General features: G+C 42.8%; 1 protein-coding gene across 1 annotated transcript in view; it reads left to right on the forward strand.

Moving 5' to 3' along the window:
* Window positions 1-17,475, forward strand: part of RB1 (RB transcriptional corepressor 1) — a 262,129-nt gene that overhangs the window by 33,396 nt on the left and 211,258 nt on the right. Inside the window, exons 3-5 of the mRNA XM_088444859.1 lie at window positions 1,451-1,563; window positions 2,736-2,870; window positions 16,015-16,053. Of these exons, the coding sequence (XP_088300985.1) occupies window positions 1,451-1,563; window positions 2,736-2,870; window positions 16,015-16,053 (287 nt within the window). The remainder of the gene's footprint in view (window positions 1-1,450; window positions 1,564-2,735; window positions 2,871-16,014; window positions 16,054-17,475) is intronic.

Here is a 17,475-nt window from a genome sequence, read left to right on the forward strand (position 1 = left end):
ATACTTTGTTGCAAATCCTTTGCAGGCAATTACAGCCTGAAGTCTGGAACGCATAGACATCACCAGACGCTGGGTTTCATCCCTGGTGATGCTCTGCCAGGGCTCTACTGCAAATGTCTTCAGTTCCTGCTTGTTCTTGGGGCATTTTCCCTTCAGTTTTGTCTTCATCAAGTGAAATGCATGCTCAATTGGATTCAGGTCAGGGGATTGACTTGGCCATTGCATAACATTCCACTTTTTAGCCTTAAAAAACTCTTTGGTTGTTTTTGCAGTATGTTTCGGGTCATTGTCCATCTGCACTGTGAAGCGCCGTCCAATGAGTTCTGAAGCATTTGACTTAATACGAGCATATAATATTGCCCAAAACACTTCAGAATTCATTCTGCTGCTTTTGTCAGCAGTCACATCATCAATAAATATAAGGGAACCGGTTCCATTGGCAGCCATACATGCCCACGCCATGACACTGCCACCACCATGCTTCACTGATGAGGTGGTATGTTTTGGGTGAGCAGTTCCTTTCCTTCTCCATACTCTTCTCTTCCCATCACTCTGGTACAGGTTGATCTTTGTCTCATCTGTCCATAGGATGTTGTTCCAGAACTGTAATGGCTTTTTTAGATGTTGTTTGGCAAACTCTAATCTGGTCTTCCTGTTTTTGAGGCTCACCAATGGTTTACATCTTGTGGTGGACCCTCTATATTAACTCTTGTGAAGTCTTCTCTTGATTGTTGAATTTGACATATACACACCTACCTCCTGAAGAGTGTTCTTGATTTGGCCAACTGTTGTGAAGGGGGTTTTCTTCACCAGGGAAATAATTCTTCTGTCATCCACCACAGTTGTTTTCCGTGGTCTTCCCGGGTCTTTTGGTGTTGCTGAGCTCTCCGGTGTGTTCTTTCTTTTTAAGAATGTTCCAAACAGTTGATTTGGCCACACCTAATGTTTTTGCTATCTCTGTGATGGGTTTGTTTTGATTTTTCAGCCTAATGATGGCTTGCTTCACTGGTAGAGACGCTCTTTGGATCTCATATTGAGAGTTGACAGCAACTGATTCCAAATGCAAATGTCACACCTATAATCAACTCCAGACCTTTTACCTGCTTAATTGATAATGAAATAACGAGGGAATAGCCCACACCTGTCCATGAAATAGCTTTTGAGTTGACAGTCCCATTACTGTTGGCCCCTTAAAAAGTGGGAGGCACATATAGAAACCGTTGTAATTCCTACACCGTTCACCTGATTTGGATGTAATTACCCTCTAATTAAATCTGAAAGTCTGCAGTTAAAGCACATCTTGTTTGTTTCATTTCAAAGCCATTGTGGTGGTGAATAGAGGCCAAAATATGAAAATTCTGTCAATGTCCCAATATTTATGCACCTGACTGTATATAAATACAATGGTGGTGGTCAAACTAATTTGTGTTTGTTTTTTCTTTCTTGGCAGCGAGACACTATAAAGAAAGTTGAGTCTTTGGGTCTTTGTCTCTTTATTGCATCCATCAACTCTGATGAAATGACATTCACATTTACAGAATTCTTACGGGCGTTGAATATAAGGTATACTTTCAATGGAATGCTGTTCTGTGTAGATCTCCTTTATCGCTATACTTTCACAACATGTCTATTTGTAATAAACCTAAGGGAATGCTAAAGTAAAAAACATACTTTACAAAGGGACATAACTGTCTTGTTTTTGAGTAAAAAGGCTACTAACTTCACTCTGTGCTACCGAGAACCGTCAGTTGTCTGTAGGTGTCCTCTTTCTCACCCTGTTCCCTGGAATGGGCCATTTCTGCCTTCACATCCACATTAGATAGACACAGTTGTCACTTTTAAATCTTGTTCATTAATCTCCCAGCTGCTTGTCATCCATACCCTGCTTCCTTGGGACTATTTTACAGCTCTTAGGCTCTGGAGTTAGGAAATAAAAGATTTAACTAGAAGCATAGAATTGGATTAATGCATCATATGTCTGTCAGTAGTGCAGGTGGCATGGGTTTCTGACTGATCTGTGAAGTAAAGCACATAGGGCCAAAAATTACATAGTACAAAAATATAAATATGGTATTTTCCTAACTAATGAAAATGAAACACAGTAGTGAGGAGTCACCATAATCATGGGAGGTCTGCTTGTTCTTTATTTAGCATGTGTCCTTGCCCGCTATTCTGTATCCTGACACTATAGAAAAGCAGTGTTGCAATGATTGTTTCCAGCTACATCACGTCAGCTGTCTGTAGTACAGTGTGAGATCTTTAAAAAACAAAACCTCAAACTAAATAATCATGAAAAGATCATACATAATGCTGTCTTTAAAGGTCCCCTTACACTGTGCGATTCAAAGTTGGTAAGATGTGTTGTACGATTGCCCTTGAAATTCTTTCCTTGAAATTTTTCATAAGATGTGGTCAAATGGTGTACGATTGATCATTACGATCATAGGATCAGATGCATAGAAGTGTATCAGATTGTACTCAAAAGATCGTACATCTCTCTGCAAAACCATCTGATCTGCGATCCAACTAGAGTACGGCAGGGATGAGCATCGGGGTCGCAGAACACACAAAAAAACACCTATTTTCACACAATTGATCTGTCCCAACCTGTCCTAACTGGCTATTTCGTGTAAAAAATTGTCCCGTGTATGGGCACCTTTAGGCCTGGCTACCTTTCTGCTCGTATGTTTTACTATCAAATTTCTTGTTTTGTTTATAGTTGTTTTTCTTTTCAGTGTCGGCAAATGCTTTGAGCTTCTGAATCAGATTGATATTAATATGGATAACTTGAGCATCAAAGTTGACAATGCTGTATCAAAGCTGAGGAAAAGATATGAAACAATGTGTCTCTTGTACCAGAAATTTCACAGGTAAAATTGTGTCTACAAGAAGAGACATGTTTGGTTCAGCTGTAGAAAGTACGGCTTCGTGTTTGTTGTATTATTTGTCACTGTATTACATATTTAGTTTTAAAGATGTTATTAGAATTTGCAGTTTAAAGGTAACGGGGACATTCAAAAGGAAAAAAAGGGCAGGGGGAGATAAATATTATTGCATACAATTCAGAGCAAACACAATATTATAGGAAATTGCAAAAGTACCCCTGCACGAAAATACCATATCAGGGAAAAACACCTACAAAAAGTGCCTAATAGGGCAAGAAATCTAAAAGGGCCACAGTGGAACCACTTCAATAAAGAGGTGATGGGACTAGATAGTATAACGATTCCCAGGAAGGAATCGACTCAGATTTGTGCAGAGCGGAGGATTGTGCAAGGAGCTTGGTGGGGTTAACCCTTAAGACTGGCTTTCTGTTGCAGCCTTTAGGCTGAAATATCAGCTGAGAGCAAGGTTGGACTACTTGGCTAGTTGCAGCCGTAAGTGCCTTGAGAGCTGATGAGGTGTTGCAGCCTTGAGGGCTGATGAGCCTTGGCAAGAGGCAGCCTCTGGGCTGTGTACAAGATGCGGCCTTGGGCCGTACAACAGCCTTGAGGGCTGGTAAATCTTTGGCAAGAAGCAGCCTCTGGGCTGAGTACAGGAGTTGCAGAAGTGCGGCTTGTGCCGCCGGGTTGTCACACTGCAGTACACTAATTTGCGTACACGGGGTGCAGAAGTGCGGCTTGTGCCGCCAGGTTGACTCAAGTAGCAGTACACTGGTTTGTGTGCTTTTGGTGCAATGGTGTGGCTTGCGCCGCCGGGTTGACATAATTGGTAACTCACTGGATAGCGTAAACAAGACGTTGAGGTGTGGCACCTGCCGCCTGGATGACCCAAACGACAGGAAGCTGGTATGCGGACCATGCCACCTGAATGACACAAACGGCAGGAATCAAAACAAAGCAGACGTGGATACTCGACTGGACACTGGAGACTCGCAGCTGAACCGGAAACGCGTGGAACGCAATCACCAACACCTGAGCAGCGCACCAACAAGGTAGAAGGAGGATGCACCAATCCCATCACTGCAGAGATGTCAACCAGATACGAGGATCTACAAGCTGAAAGCGTGGCATCTTAGCCTCCCAGCAACCGGTCTGAGAGAGTCTTCATCTACCAGGATGTGACTGCGGCTTATGACAGATAGGGGGCAATATTACATGTTTAACATATTGAAAAGTTGGATTAGGGGCTTGGTTAGAGTATTAATGTTAGAATATTAGGGTCAGGGTATGGTTAAGGGTTGCAGTGTTATTGTAGTAGGATTAATTGTGAGGGTTTTTGGTTTAGTTGGTGTTATGGTTTAAGATTAAGGGTGATGGTTAGGGTATTAGGGTATCTGCGCAAATAGAATTTAGAAATCCAAACCTTCAAATAATGGGAACATAAAAACAATAGCTCAGTCACAAATTTAATAAAACACAGACCTTTAAAAAATGCTAATATCTGCTTCGAATAAATACACCGGTGTATAAATGCACATAGGATCCCATCAACATTTAAATTACAATGTAGCTGATGTTCGTTTATTGGAAACTAGTCTGTAACCCTTCACATGAGGTTTAATTGGAGCTGCAGCTAACTGACTATAGGAACAGCTATTAAGAGGGTTCATTTCAGAAGCGCCTTGGATCTAATTGTTGGATTATCAGTGTTAAGGATTGGGATTATTAGGGTGAGAGTTAAGGTATATGGAAAGATACGCACGGCCAGGTCACCGAGGTACTTACTGATGTGTTGCTGCTCAATTTAGACTTGGAACAGTCTGCATTGATCAGGGAATGGACTCTACCAGGTGATGACAGTAGGCACAAAATGTGGCTATGCTGGGTCTGAAATGCGCTGTAGTTTTTACAAAACATGATGTGACGGGCCATATACTCCATGTAAAGTGCTGTAGAATGTGTGCGCTATATAAATTAACTGGCAAATAAATAGTTGGGATCACCAATTTGATTAGTTTGCAAGATCCTGGTTTGTTTCATTTCATGAATTTAGTATGCTAATACCCATTCTTGATAAGATCCTATAAATGACGCATTCGGACATGCCACTTTTGATCTCGTGGTGTTCTCAGCTGGTTTTTGACTAGTTGAGTCTGACTATTACTCTGCAAACATTGTCAGCCTCTGTTGGTCCTTTCATCCATGCTCCAATTCTGTGTGTAGTGTCTAATGCTGGGCATACATGTGTCAGATAAAATGTCTGTCAAACCGACAGACACTTTATCTGACACGCTGAAGCCCAGCAGATAGATATTACACAGTCTATGGCCATGTTATCTGCTTTCCTCCTCCGGTAAAGAAATGTTTTCCCGTTCCTTCCCTGTGAAGGAATGGGGGAAATGTCGGCCGTGGCAGTGACTTAGAACAAACTAATTGTAAATATACAAATCTAGGTATTTTCAAACTTTTGCTTAATTAAAAACTCTTCACTAAATCTAAACCCGGGTAATTATTTCAAAATAGAAACGTTCTCTTGTCAAATTGCGAAACAGGAAGTCTTCCACATGTAGGTCATGATTTAAAGTGCGCTGCATAAACATCCAACCCAAAAATGACATCTGTACATGTGTATTTTGAGACACACGAATGTCGCAAATGTTTTGTTAACTCAAAATACAAAGCGTTTAGATGCGGTGGGTCTCAAAAGTTATTTCTCCCTTCAGCCATGGGGGACACTTGGATATAGAGTGGAGCAGCGGAGCCTGGGCACCAAATATTACATTTTTTTCTCTCCCAGCAGCACAGGCTTCCTCTGCCTTATACCCTGAGCACTGATAGACCAGTTTAGTTTGGTGCCCTGGACAGGGCATAGCACAGGGAAGTTACTGCTAAGCAGCCTCTTTTATTTTAACTTACTTTAATGTCTTTCATTTATTCTCTGTGCGAGCGGTGTGAGCGTAATAAACGGCCTCAGCACCGCTCCATCACCCCAGTCATGGCAGCTGGGTCAGTGTCACCGACTAGCTCCTGCACACCATTCGGAGCACAGCCGCAGCCAGACAACGGGGATCAAATAAGGCTGCATACATGGCGGCTTTCACCACCAGTGCAGGACCCACCAGCGGTATGGCAGGTGGGGACCAGGTCTTTTCCTCACCCCCACTAGACCACCAGGGATATTGGGTAATGGGAAACTGTAGGCTTACAGCAGCCATTTTCCCTGGGAGTTTTTGCCACAAGGGGGGAGGTGGGCTTTAGCTTTGCCCCCAACCCTTGGCGCATCTTCTGTCCTAGGCTCCCTTTCGAGATGGTTTCTCCTCCTTCACCCCTTCCAGCAAGCGGAGTTGGCTGAGAGAGGGACACAGACTGTCTCCTGCCTCCCCACTACCTCACTCCTGGTTCCAGATTGTAGTTGTCTGCTCCTCCCTTCCCTATTAAGGTTAGGTTGTTGAGCTTTGTACCCATTATTTTGGCTTGAGTGTATTTTTGTTCATTTCTTCTTCCTGTGTTATCTTCTCTCTAAGGGGGAAATTCAATTAGCTGCGGTACTTTACAGAAAACACACAGGTCCATGTTTTAACACAGATCCTATGTACTGTTCACCTCCTGCAAAAATGAAAAAAAAACAAAACTCAAAAAAACACCAGTTTTTCGCACCCGAACACAATATCTGGTCCCAATGGATTACCCTCTTAAGCTGTGTACACACCTAAAAGTTATATCTGCGGATCGACTGGTGCGATAGCAATACGCTACCTATGCTTACCATACTGCCGGATTGAGTACATTGAGGTGCGGCATCTATTATTGCTGCTTCTTGTCACCATATGTTTTATACCTGCTAAATCTGCTTTGGAGCGGTGGATTATCCTCTTATTCCATCTAAGGACCCTAGGGAAATACTCTGGCTCCTACTTACCAAATATCTGATTTAATTGGAACAGTGGGCCTGATTCAGACCCGGCCGCAAGCGCTGAGCGCTTGCAACCGGTTTGATGGTGGCCCAGAGCGCATGCACGAGACCCGGATAGCGACGGGCAATCCGTCGCTCCGGGTCTCGCACCAAAAGGGGCGTGCTGTCGATGTTGAGTGACAGCATGCCCCCTTTGGTGGGCGGGCCGGGGGGGGGTGGCTGCCCAGACGGAGGCATTCCCATGAGAGCGCCTATCGTCTGGGGGCTTCCCCACTGACATCACAAGTGATATCAGTGGGAGAGCTTTCGGCTCTGTTTGAGCCGAAAGCTCTCTGGTGCTTGCGGCCACGAGACCCTACCAAAAGGGTCTCGTCGCAAGCGCGATGGTCTTGACCATCGCGACCATCAACCTGGCTGCTCGCATTAGCTGTGGGTGGCAACCCACAGCAATGCGAGCGGCCAGGAGGCTGTTCTAAAAAAAAAAAAGACCGGCCCTGATTCAGAGCGACCGGCTCTGAATCAGGGCCAGTGTTCCCTTAAAATCTGCATACCATTATATGTAATGTTGGACTCACTCTTTTAACTATTTGAACTCCCTGAAATTTCTAAAGATTATGAGGTGAGCAAATTGACCGTTTTAATCAGGAGAGAAACACATTGTTATAAAATTGGAACTTTGGTGTTTGTATTATTGGATGTGTCCTTCGCTAGTCTCAGTATATTGCCGATTGACCTTCACATATTTTATTCATTGACATATGTCTTTTAATAAAAACTTTATTGTTTAGACCACAGGTTCTCAAACTCTGTTCTCAGGACCCCAAACAGTGCATATTTTCCAGGTCTCCTCAAAAAATCACAAATGAAATAATTAGCTCCACCTGTGGACCTTTTTAAAACGTGTCAGTGAGTAACGAATAAATCTGTGCAGCTGCCAGGAGACCTGGAAAATGTAAACTGTGTAGGGTGTCCTGAGGGCTGAGTTTGAGAACCACTGGGTATAGACAGACCATTGTGGTACCTGGTTTATGTGAAGGTTTTTTTACTTTCCGTTTCATCCCTCTTTTTCACTTATGGTTATTAGGTAATCCATACTTAGCTACTTTTACCTTGTTAAGGCTTATACAAATCAAACCTAAAAAGCTATTAATTGCGCCCAGCTGAGGAGCTACTTCGGAAACTCACTTTATACATATTGTTCTGACTTGCAGATTGTTGCTAATGCGCACTGAACAACCATCATCTGGCTGCGGGCACGGGGTCACATCGCACCCACTGCCAAGGCCTCTGCAGCAAGTATACGGGTGGTCAGCTTGTGCAGATATATCTACACAAGCCATCGGCTGTGCAGCCAGCCCACATGATATTTCTGTGAACTAAGCCGTTCAGACATAGATATGTCAACATATATCTATCCTCTGTGTGCTACAAGTCGCGCCACACAACGCTGGAGCTCTGTGTGCCTCGGTAGAGCCGAGTGTCTTTCGTGCGACTTTTCACATTCATCGTATACACACAGGGATGCAAATAGCTAGCACAGTCAGCTTCTACTGCTTAAAATTATATGCAGCATGCCTATGTACTCTGTGCATCTGCGGGTATATCTGCATGTGAAATGCTACGTTAGTGTTAGTGTCAGTGACTGTAACGTAGTGTTTCGCATACAGACGCACAGAGAACATAAGCATGCTGCATATAATTTTATTTGTATTTTAAGAATAAAAGTCGCACAAAAAGATGCTCAGTGCTATCAAGTCACGCCACGGCATGGTGCGATTAAAAGGGCTGTTTAATGTTCAAGGAAGCTAGATGTCTGAGGACACATCTGTATCACTGGTACACACTGGCCAGCGCACACAATTGATCAGCCAATATCTCTGCCAATGTGTACCCAGCATTAGTCTTTCTTCTAAGTAGAGATGTGCGGGTTCGGTTTTACTCTATTCTTTTCGCCAAAATTATCGCAAGTTCGGATTTATTTTATTGGCCATCCAAAACGTGATAGCCGATGGCCAATTAGATGCCGTTTTTGAGATCCGAACATATCCAAGTAAAACCGAACCCGCATATCTACTTCTAAGTGCCTTGTTCTGTCTTACTATTTTTCTTCTCTGTCCTGCCTTAACTTTCTCTTTTACTGACTCTCATTTGCATTACACCACTCATTTGTTCATTTGTGGTATGCAGACATTCATTGCCTCTTCCCTATATACACACACACTGTGCCCCCTGGTTATGCACTGTTTGCGGATTAACTTCTGGTTATAATTGATGTTATTCAAGGGTCATGCTACTAAGGCCTTTAAGGAGGGGGGTGCTGCTTCGCAGCACACTGTTCCCTGCAGAAACTGCCTTGAGGTTATATATAATCAGTCGCAAGATCAAGATGGTCTTTGTGACAATTGCTTTGCTGAATCACTGCGTGACAGGTTTTCCGCCACGGCCTCCCCGACAGAACCAGCCTACCGTCTCGCAGGCTATGCTCCAATTACAACAAATTATCAGGTGCTTCTGGGTGTGTGTCAGTTAATGTAAATCTAAATGCTGCTCACCAAGTGAGGGGTGGTTGGCCCCTGAAAAACCTCAGGAAAGAAAAAAAGATGGGAGCACAAGAAATTAATGTGAGATTAAAATGTGGTTTTAATGTTTTTTATTTTATGTGCAATTGTGTACTTATACAAAACTGTTTCTATGTTATTAACCATTATGTTCTATTATTGATCTAATAAAAATAAAGTTTAAATTTATTTCCTACTAGTTGAACAGCGCCTCCATTTCTTTGAAAGATTAGTTCCTTTTAAGGTTTTCTTAGTTTGTTATAGGAAGCAATACCTTCTTGGGAGTAGTATAACTCATTTTGTAATTTTTATCAGCAGCAAGACCAGCGCCCTATTGTGTGGTTGTTTTTGTCTGTCTTCCGTGACATGGCTGGCTTTTTGTTGAAAATTACCTATGATTCCATCTCAAGAGCTGATTCAGCTGGAACCCTGCTTAATTCCTGGGTTCAGTTCTTTCCTGTAGACGAAGTCCATGCCCTGCAGGACAATATTTGGCCCGTCCTCCATCAACACAGGGTTTCAATCCACTCTCGCATGCAGGTGTTGGGAACTCTGGTCTCCACCTTTGACATGGCGGAGTATGCCCAATTCCACTCCAGCTCCCTTCAGCTGGAGATGCTCGCCCGGTGGGGGCTCTCCCTTCAGTAGGATCCTGATGTCCCGGGAGGTGCGACACACTGTAACTTGGTGGCTCCAGTCCATACACATAGACAAAGGGTGCCCCTTCTAGGTTCAGGACTGGGTCCTTCTCACGACCGACTTAAGTCTTCGAGGCTGGGCAGCGGTAACAGGTCAACACTCCTTTAAGTCTTTGGGGTCATCCAGACATAAACCTGATGGCGTCGTGCCACAGTCACAAGCTGCCTTGCTATCCTCCCGCATAAGCGATCCAGGAGCTTTTCTGGTGGACGCCTTGATGGTTCTGTGAGTTTTCTCTCCTGTACTTGTTTCCTTGGATATCCATGATATCTCTGGTCCTGTGGAAGCCTATCGGGCTTGGTACACCAACTTTCTGGGCCTGTCCGTAGACTTGGCGCTTTCCAAGATTGGTCTGCTGCCAGAGGTGCAGACTTTCTTGCATAGTGTTCTCTACCTTCAACCTCTATTTGTCCCCCTGGTGGCTCCCTGGGACCTCTCCTTGGTACTTTGAGCCCTCCCTCCTATGGACACTGTCAGCATTCGATGGCTCACTTTAAAGATAGTCTTCTTTCTTGCCATTGCCTCGACCTGTAGGGTCTTGGACCTTGGTGCCTTATCCATTTGGTTTTCGTTCCAGGTATTCCACCCTGAAAGAGTGGTTTTGTGTACATGCCTTTTTTACCTACTTAAAGTAGTCTCTCACATTTTCATATAAACTGAGAGATTATGGTTCCCTCTTTCTTCAGTTCGGTGTATCCCCTGAACCAGTGTTCCTTGGAAGTGGTTCGAGTGCTTCAAGTTTACGTAGATCGGACTCTGGATGTTAGGAAGTTAGACTTCTTATTTGTCCTTTGCGATTTCAAGCAGGTGTGGCTGGCAGGCTACCAAGCAGACTTTGGCCCACTGGCTGCGCTTTGCCTTCAAACATGCTTACTTTTACATGAACCGTTAGATCCTGGCCTCAGTGCGTGTCCATTCCACCAGGGTGGTTGGGGCTTCCAGGGAAGCCCAGCATGGCACTTCAGCGGAACAGCTCTGCAAGGCTTCCATGTGGTCTTCTGTCCATACTTTTAATCGGTTCTATCAATTTGACACCATAGCCTTTCCAGATTCGAGTGTTTGGTCCAGTACAGCACAGGAGTGTTCCCTACCACCACTCTGGACATCCTACAGTCATCATCCCAGTGTCTCCCATGGCTGAAGGCAGAAAAGGGTATTTTAGGCCTTGCTCTTCTTCTCCCCTCTATTCCCGCAGTCATCATCCCAGTGTTCCTGATGGTGTTAGAGAAAAGGATTTAACAGGTAAGTACAAAATTCCCTTTTTTTTTGTGTGGAGGGGAGGACTCGCACTTGCCTGTCCCAGATTCACCTCTCCAGGCCAAAGTGGCTGCACATTCAGGTTTTGTAACACTTAAAATATGGTTGCATTTTGCTGTGCATGTGCAGTTTGCTATAACACAGCCCAACTCTCTATTGCCCCAATAGAGCGTGCGTGTCTGTGTTTACACCAATCGGTTTTCTATTTCTTCAGAATGCATCATGCATTGTCAAAGAACATTAAAGCAGACTGTAGTGCTGGAAACCCCAAATCTTATCACAGAACAAAAGGGAGGGGGTGGGCTATCACAACAAAAATATCCAGGGGTCTTTTGGTATCGGTGCCTCCCAGGAGGGCTGACAGGACTTTTTGACACTGACTGCAATGTTCAGAAGAGTTATAAATACAATTAAGCTACATCTATATAACCTCTACTTGTGACCTTGCGCTCTACAGAGAATGTTCAATCATTCAAATTTGTCCCTGCCCCAGTAGAGTTTACAATCTATTTTCCCTACCATACACTCTTGGGTCAATTTAGTTAGGCTTGGCTAAAGCTGGGTACACACATAAAAGATATATTCTCAGATGATGATACACACTGAACAACCACCATCTGTCATCTGGCCACGGGTTCTGCTGGCCGGGGAGGTGTCACGCTCCCCTTCCCCGCAGCCTCTGCAGCAAGTGTATGGTTGTCCGCCCATACACACAGCACGATGCCCCAATATATCTGCAGATATATTGGCCATCGGCTGTGCAGCACAGCCAGCGCGATATGTCTGTGAATGACTGTCCAGACATATCGTTGCTACGCACTGGCCGACGCACACAAGATATATTGGCCGATCAATTTATTTGCCAATATATCTGCCAGTGTGTACCCAGTATGTCGTGCCCATGAGTAAATGTGGCTAGATACTGTACAGCTGGACTCATAGACTTTTGTTTGTTGCCACGGGGCTGCGTTCAAATTCACAAGTCCGGGTTAAGTTCAGCTGCCGTTGCCAGTATTTCCATGCCGTTGCAACTGCAACTCGCTCCTATTGGTTAATTTTGGCAGAAGACCATTAAACTACCAACATGTTTGTTGAGTGTGGGAAGAAACAGTAGCACCTGCAGGAAATCCATACAAATTCCACACAGATAGGTCCCTGGTCAGAATCCATGACCCCAATGCTGTGAGGTAGCAATGCTAACCACTGTGTTGCATAGTGACTGAGAGGCTATTTCTATATGTCACTAGAGTTTCTACATATCTGAAATAAGAATACTAGATGCAATTTTACAATTGCTTTGTACATAAAAGATAATTTTTTACACTTTTGGAGACTATATTTTATAATAACACATCTGACAAGATCCAGATTGCATATGTGGCAATATAACCATACATGAGTAAAATAAATAGTAGCTGGATGCCCTAAATGCTGAGGTATGTTAATATAGTGCTAAAGTGAATTATACGCAGTAAATCGGATAAACGGAAATATTGACATTGTGATCTGAGATATGGGCAATGTAAATAGATTAGATCTCACATTTCCTCTGTACGACACAGTGGAACACAGAAGTCCCCAGGAGTACAAAGACTGCCAATTGTTTAAAGATACTATACTTATCCCTTGAACTACATGAAGACAGGCATCATTACCACCATGCTGGACAAGTTAGGATGCCTTTTAGGATGATGATTTTTTTGGTTCTGCAAGAATCCATATATTCCCAAGCCAACCATTAACAATTACTCATTGCCACTTGAATCTGTCCTGTTTATTTCTACAATTTACATCTCATTGTCTAGATTTGTGTTTTATGCATCTGATTTACTGTATATAAACACCTTCTATATGTGGAGGCTTTGTTCAGTATCTTGTTGCTTCTGCAGTCATTTGTTCACCTAACAATGCCACATAAAATACTAAATCTAAATATTAAATCATCAGTACTGGTGCAGTATGTAATGTGAGTCCCTATGGGTTGTTATAATTTTTATAATTAGTCTTACCCTTGATTTATATACAGCTACCATATTACGTAGCACTTTACAGAGACTGTTTTATCCAAATTACTGCCCCCCATACACCTACCGGCCGGTCGCGCAATCCTGCAATTGGATTGGAAACACTGATCCGCCGGTTGGAAATGCCATCGCTGTTCCGTGATACGTTGGAGGATTGTTGAAATTCTCCATATTAAATTTCCCGATAGGCAAATCGCTATCATATTTTGATCGTGATCTGCAAATTAGTGAAATCCAACATGTATTTCACCGTTCCTGCAATGCAGTATCGCAGGAATGCGGCAATCCGTCGGTAGTGTTTGGCCCCCTTAAGTCTTTGACCAGTGGGACTTGTAATATACATTTTCTACCATTGGCCCAAGAACACCCTCACTCACCCACTCACCGCCTCTGTGATTCTACATACATACTTTTATTGGCTATCAGTGGTGTAGGAAGGTAGAAAACAGGTTGATGTAGTCTTAAAAAAAATTATTCTTACGCGAAAACCTATGTATGCTTCAGTGATGTGTAAAACTAGAATGTGTGAGTTTGACTGTTTAATTTTGTAATTTGTTACTGACCCCTTGTGGTGGTGTTTCTTTGTAACAGTTTGGCATGCTGGAAGGCTTAGAGCATTTCTGAAATCATTATAAATTTACATACCGTAATATATTGAAGAAATCATTTGATTGTTACAGTGCTGTATTCTTCATCTTGATACATGACTTAAATCCCTGTTGATTTTTTTCTTCTTTTGCTCCTTTTCTGACTCATTTTGCTTGTAAAAATAAAGAAAGTGTTCGTAAAAACATTTAATTGCTGTAGGTGAATTTGGGCCTTAGAATCTAATACTTATTGAAGGACTTAGGAAAAAGGGATAACTTTTTTTAGAAGGCTAATTCATTGTTGTGAAAAATGCATTACATATGTTTTTAGTCTGAACTACCACACCCTGATTTATTCCAATGGGCTTCACTGAAAACACCTGCTGAGTCCACCTTCTGCCTAGCAAGCCTATGGGCTGGATTCAATTAGCCGCGAAAAGCGGCGTTTTGGCGAAATGCTAATTTTTCGAACAATAGTGTATATCGTGCAGTTCTATTGTCGAAGTTTTTGCATGTGCGTAAACTCCATAGACCAAAAACGGCAAAAACTTTCACCATATCAGAGCAGGTGAAAAAATGTGCAACATTCCTATTGGCTAAAAATGTGGGGACTTGGTTCAATACTCCTTGGACACTCCCCCTATTGACATTTTGTCAAAATTAATTTTTTAATTTGGCCAATAATGACATGACAATTTTGGGGTGAAAAAAATTAAAGTGGAAAATGGAGTTAAAGTACTGGGTCAGGTATTTTGGGGGGCTGTATGGATGGGACAGGTGGTTTTAGGATTGCAGGTGGTTGCACCAGGTGTATTTTAAACATTTTTGACACAAAATTATACTAGCTGCCATTTTAATGTACCCCCATTGTAACTAAATTTTTTCTCCAAAAAATATAGCTTTTTATAATTTTTCAACACATGCAATTATACATATAACAGCAATTTGACACAATTTAAGAACCCAAAATACTTTTCTTAGGGCTATTAATACACTTCTTTATTGATTTCCTATATTAGTTAGGTTTTTTTTATGGAGTACAGGCTGATTTTCCCAAAGTGTTGATGTACTTTTCGCTGGTTTTGCCATACGCAGCTTACGCACGTATGCGTTTTTGTGTGTTTTGTAATGGGACGAAAAACGGAAACACACATTGCAAAAATATCGCAACAAAATACGCAAATAGTGCAAAAACTTCTCCGGCTTTAAGTTTTAATTTTATAACGGCTAATGGAATCTGGCTCTACATATCAAAAAGAAGTGATTCCCAAGCTCTGTCCTCAAGACACCCTAATGGTCCAGGATTTAACGATATCAAGGATTGAGCGTAGGTGAATGAATTAGTGCCTCGGTCATTTTCATTTAACCATCTGTGCTCAGCCATGGGCATCCCAAACCCGATTTTAGGATTTCCCAATTTAGCAATCGGCGCCCATACATTACAAATCTTTTTCAGTGATTTGCAGATCGATTGCAGCAAGCACAGATCTGCCAGTCTTGAAAGGCCCATTATTTGGTCCTTTACTAGTAAAATGATGGACCTTTCAAGATTGGCAGATCTGTGTTTGCTGCAATCGATCTGCAAATCACTGAAAAAGTTCTGTAATGTATGGACGCAGAATGCTAGATTGGGAAATCCTACGATCGGCCAATAATCTTCAAATTGTTCAATTGTGGTTTTCAGATTGCTGATGTATGGGGGCCTTGATTTAACAATTCCAATCACTTTTTGGTTGCAATCTGCAATCTGTGAAGCCAATACATTGCAGATTTTTATACACAATCGATTGCAAATTGCAGAATTGCCACAATCGATTGCTGATGTATGGGGGGGCCTTTAAGTGCTAGGGTGTCTTATGGACCGTATTTGGGAACCACTGACCTAAAGAATTCAACACTTTTACATGTGTTTTTGCATTCTTTTATAGTATTCTGTACTTTACTATAATATACATACATGATTTTGTTCTAGCAATGAAAAACTTTTTTAGGCAAAAAGTTCATAAACTAATTTGCAAATTGTGAGTTTTTTTTTTTTAAATGTGCGTTCGCAGTATATTGTAGACTTATTGTTTCCTTTTCTTTTACATTCAGGACTTTTGAGAACATATTTATGGAGCTGCCAAATAGCCAGTAAGTCTATTTACTTTTTATCTTTGTATAACAATGAAAATGCTAAAGTTATTTTGCATTGGATGTATTTTAATCAACTTGATGCATGTAATGTATTTAATATGTTTTCTGATGAAGCCTCTGTGTTAGGTTCCCCCTTTTCTACATATACAGATGTGTCTTGTACACCTATCGTGTATACGCCATATGGTGTTGGATGCACAGCATGACTGAGCCACTCCGAATGGTGTAGAGGTCTGTACTAATTTTGAATCACAGGTGCAGCAAAACACCACTCAGTGTACTAAAGAAGCTGGGCTGTGACTTTAACTGCACAGGAATAAAGGGGGTAAGGTGCGCTCTGCCTGGGGTAGTGGTAAAAACTGTGATGTTAACGTGGGTGAGTATGGTGTGGGGTGACTGGGTATGGTGCTGTAGTGATTGATGATGGTGCGATGGGAATGTGGATGAGGATAGAACTGATGGAAATGAAATTGAAAATGAAACCAGCCAGACTGATGTGGGGGTCAAATCTTTTAATGGAGTAGTCACAGTGGTGCTCCGATGAGGTCCCGGGCAGGTAAGGGAGGCGTGATGGTGGATGGGGATGAGACAGGGGAGGTAGGTGGACCCTTTCAGGGGGCTCCTTGCCGTGCGGTTCAATGACCAGCACGTCATCCCTGCTGGACCTATTGTTGACAGTCTAGGATGTCTCGGGAGGTAGGCGGATGCGGAGAGTGTGTCGGAACACTTGGGCAGCGTAACTGCACAGGAACTCGTTTTAAAGATGTACAAAGTCACAGATAAAGCACAGTAGAACTTGGCGTGAGAAAAAGCCACTGCATCGTAGCGCTTATTACAGATTCAGACTCCGCTGCAAACAGATGTACAAATGTTCCACATCAAATTGATCAGTGCAATCTAGCAAAGTTTTATTTATTTGAGTAAGATGCACATTTTGGGTAAGAAGGATGATGGGTGTGGCCAAGTCGCCCGGGACCTGATACGCTGAGAGGGGGCTATTTCCCGTGCAACAGTGTATGAGAACACCTCTGTAGCTGTGTGGTTATCAGTATATTCACATTGTGAAAAGAGCATGGACATTTATGTATCTGTCAGAATAGTTCTGGGTCCAACTTCATTTTTATTCTTACTAGTAAGTGACACATGCTTGTGTAGTGTAAGCCCAGCGGCTGTGCAATTCCGTCCATTTAAAATGCAAATGCAGAATTAGGTGTCTGACACCTCCTTGCAGCATCTGCGTGATCGCAGCACTGCAACCAAGGTCACAGCCTGGGATCACCATCGCAACAATCGGTCCCGATTTGTTGTCCCTTTGGTCAGGCTGCGGTAGCTGAAGCTTACCACAGCTTGACTGGGTCCTGGCAGTTTGAGGCCAGGAAGTCTGCATGCACCCACACGACCCCGTATCCTGGAATGCCC

This window comes from Taudactylus pleione, unplaced genomic scaffold (assembly GCF_031769625.1).
Source record: "Taudactylus pleione unplaced genomic scaffold, aTauple2 ptg000005l, whole genome shotgun sequence".
Lineage (NCBI taxonomy): Eukaryota > Metazoa > Chordata > Amphibia > Anura > Myobatrachidae > Taudactylus > Taudactylus pleione.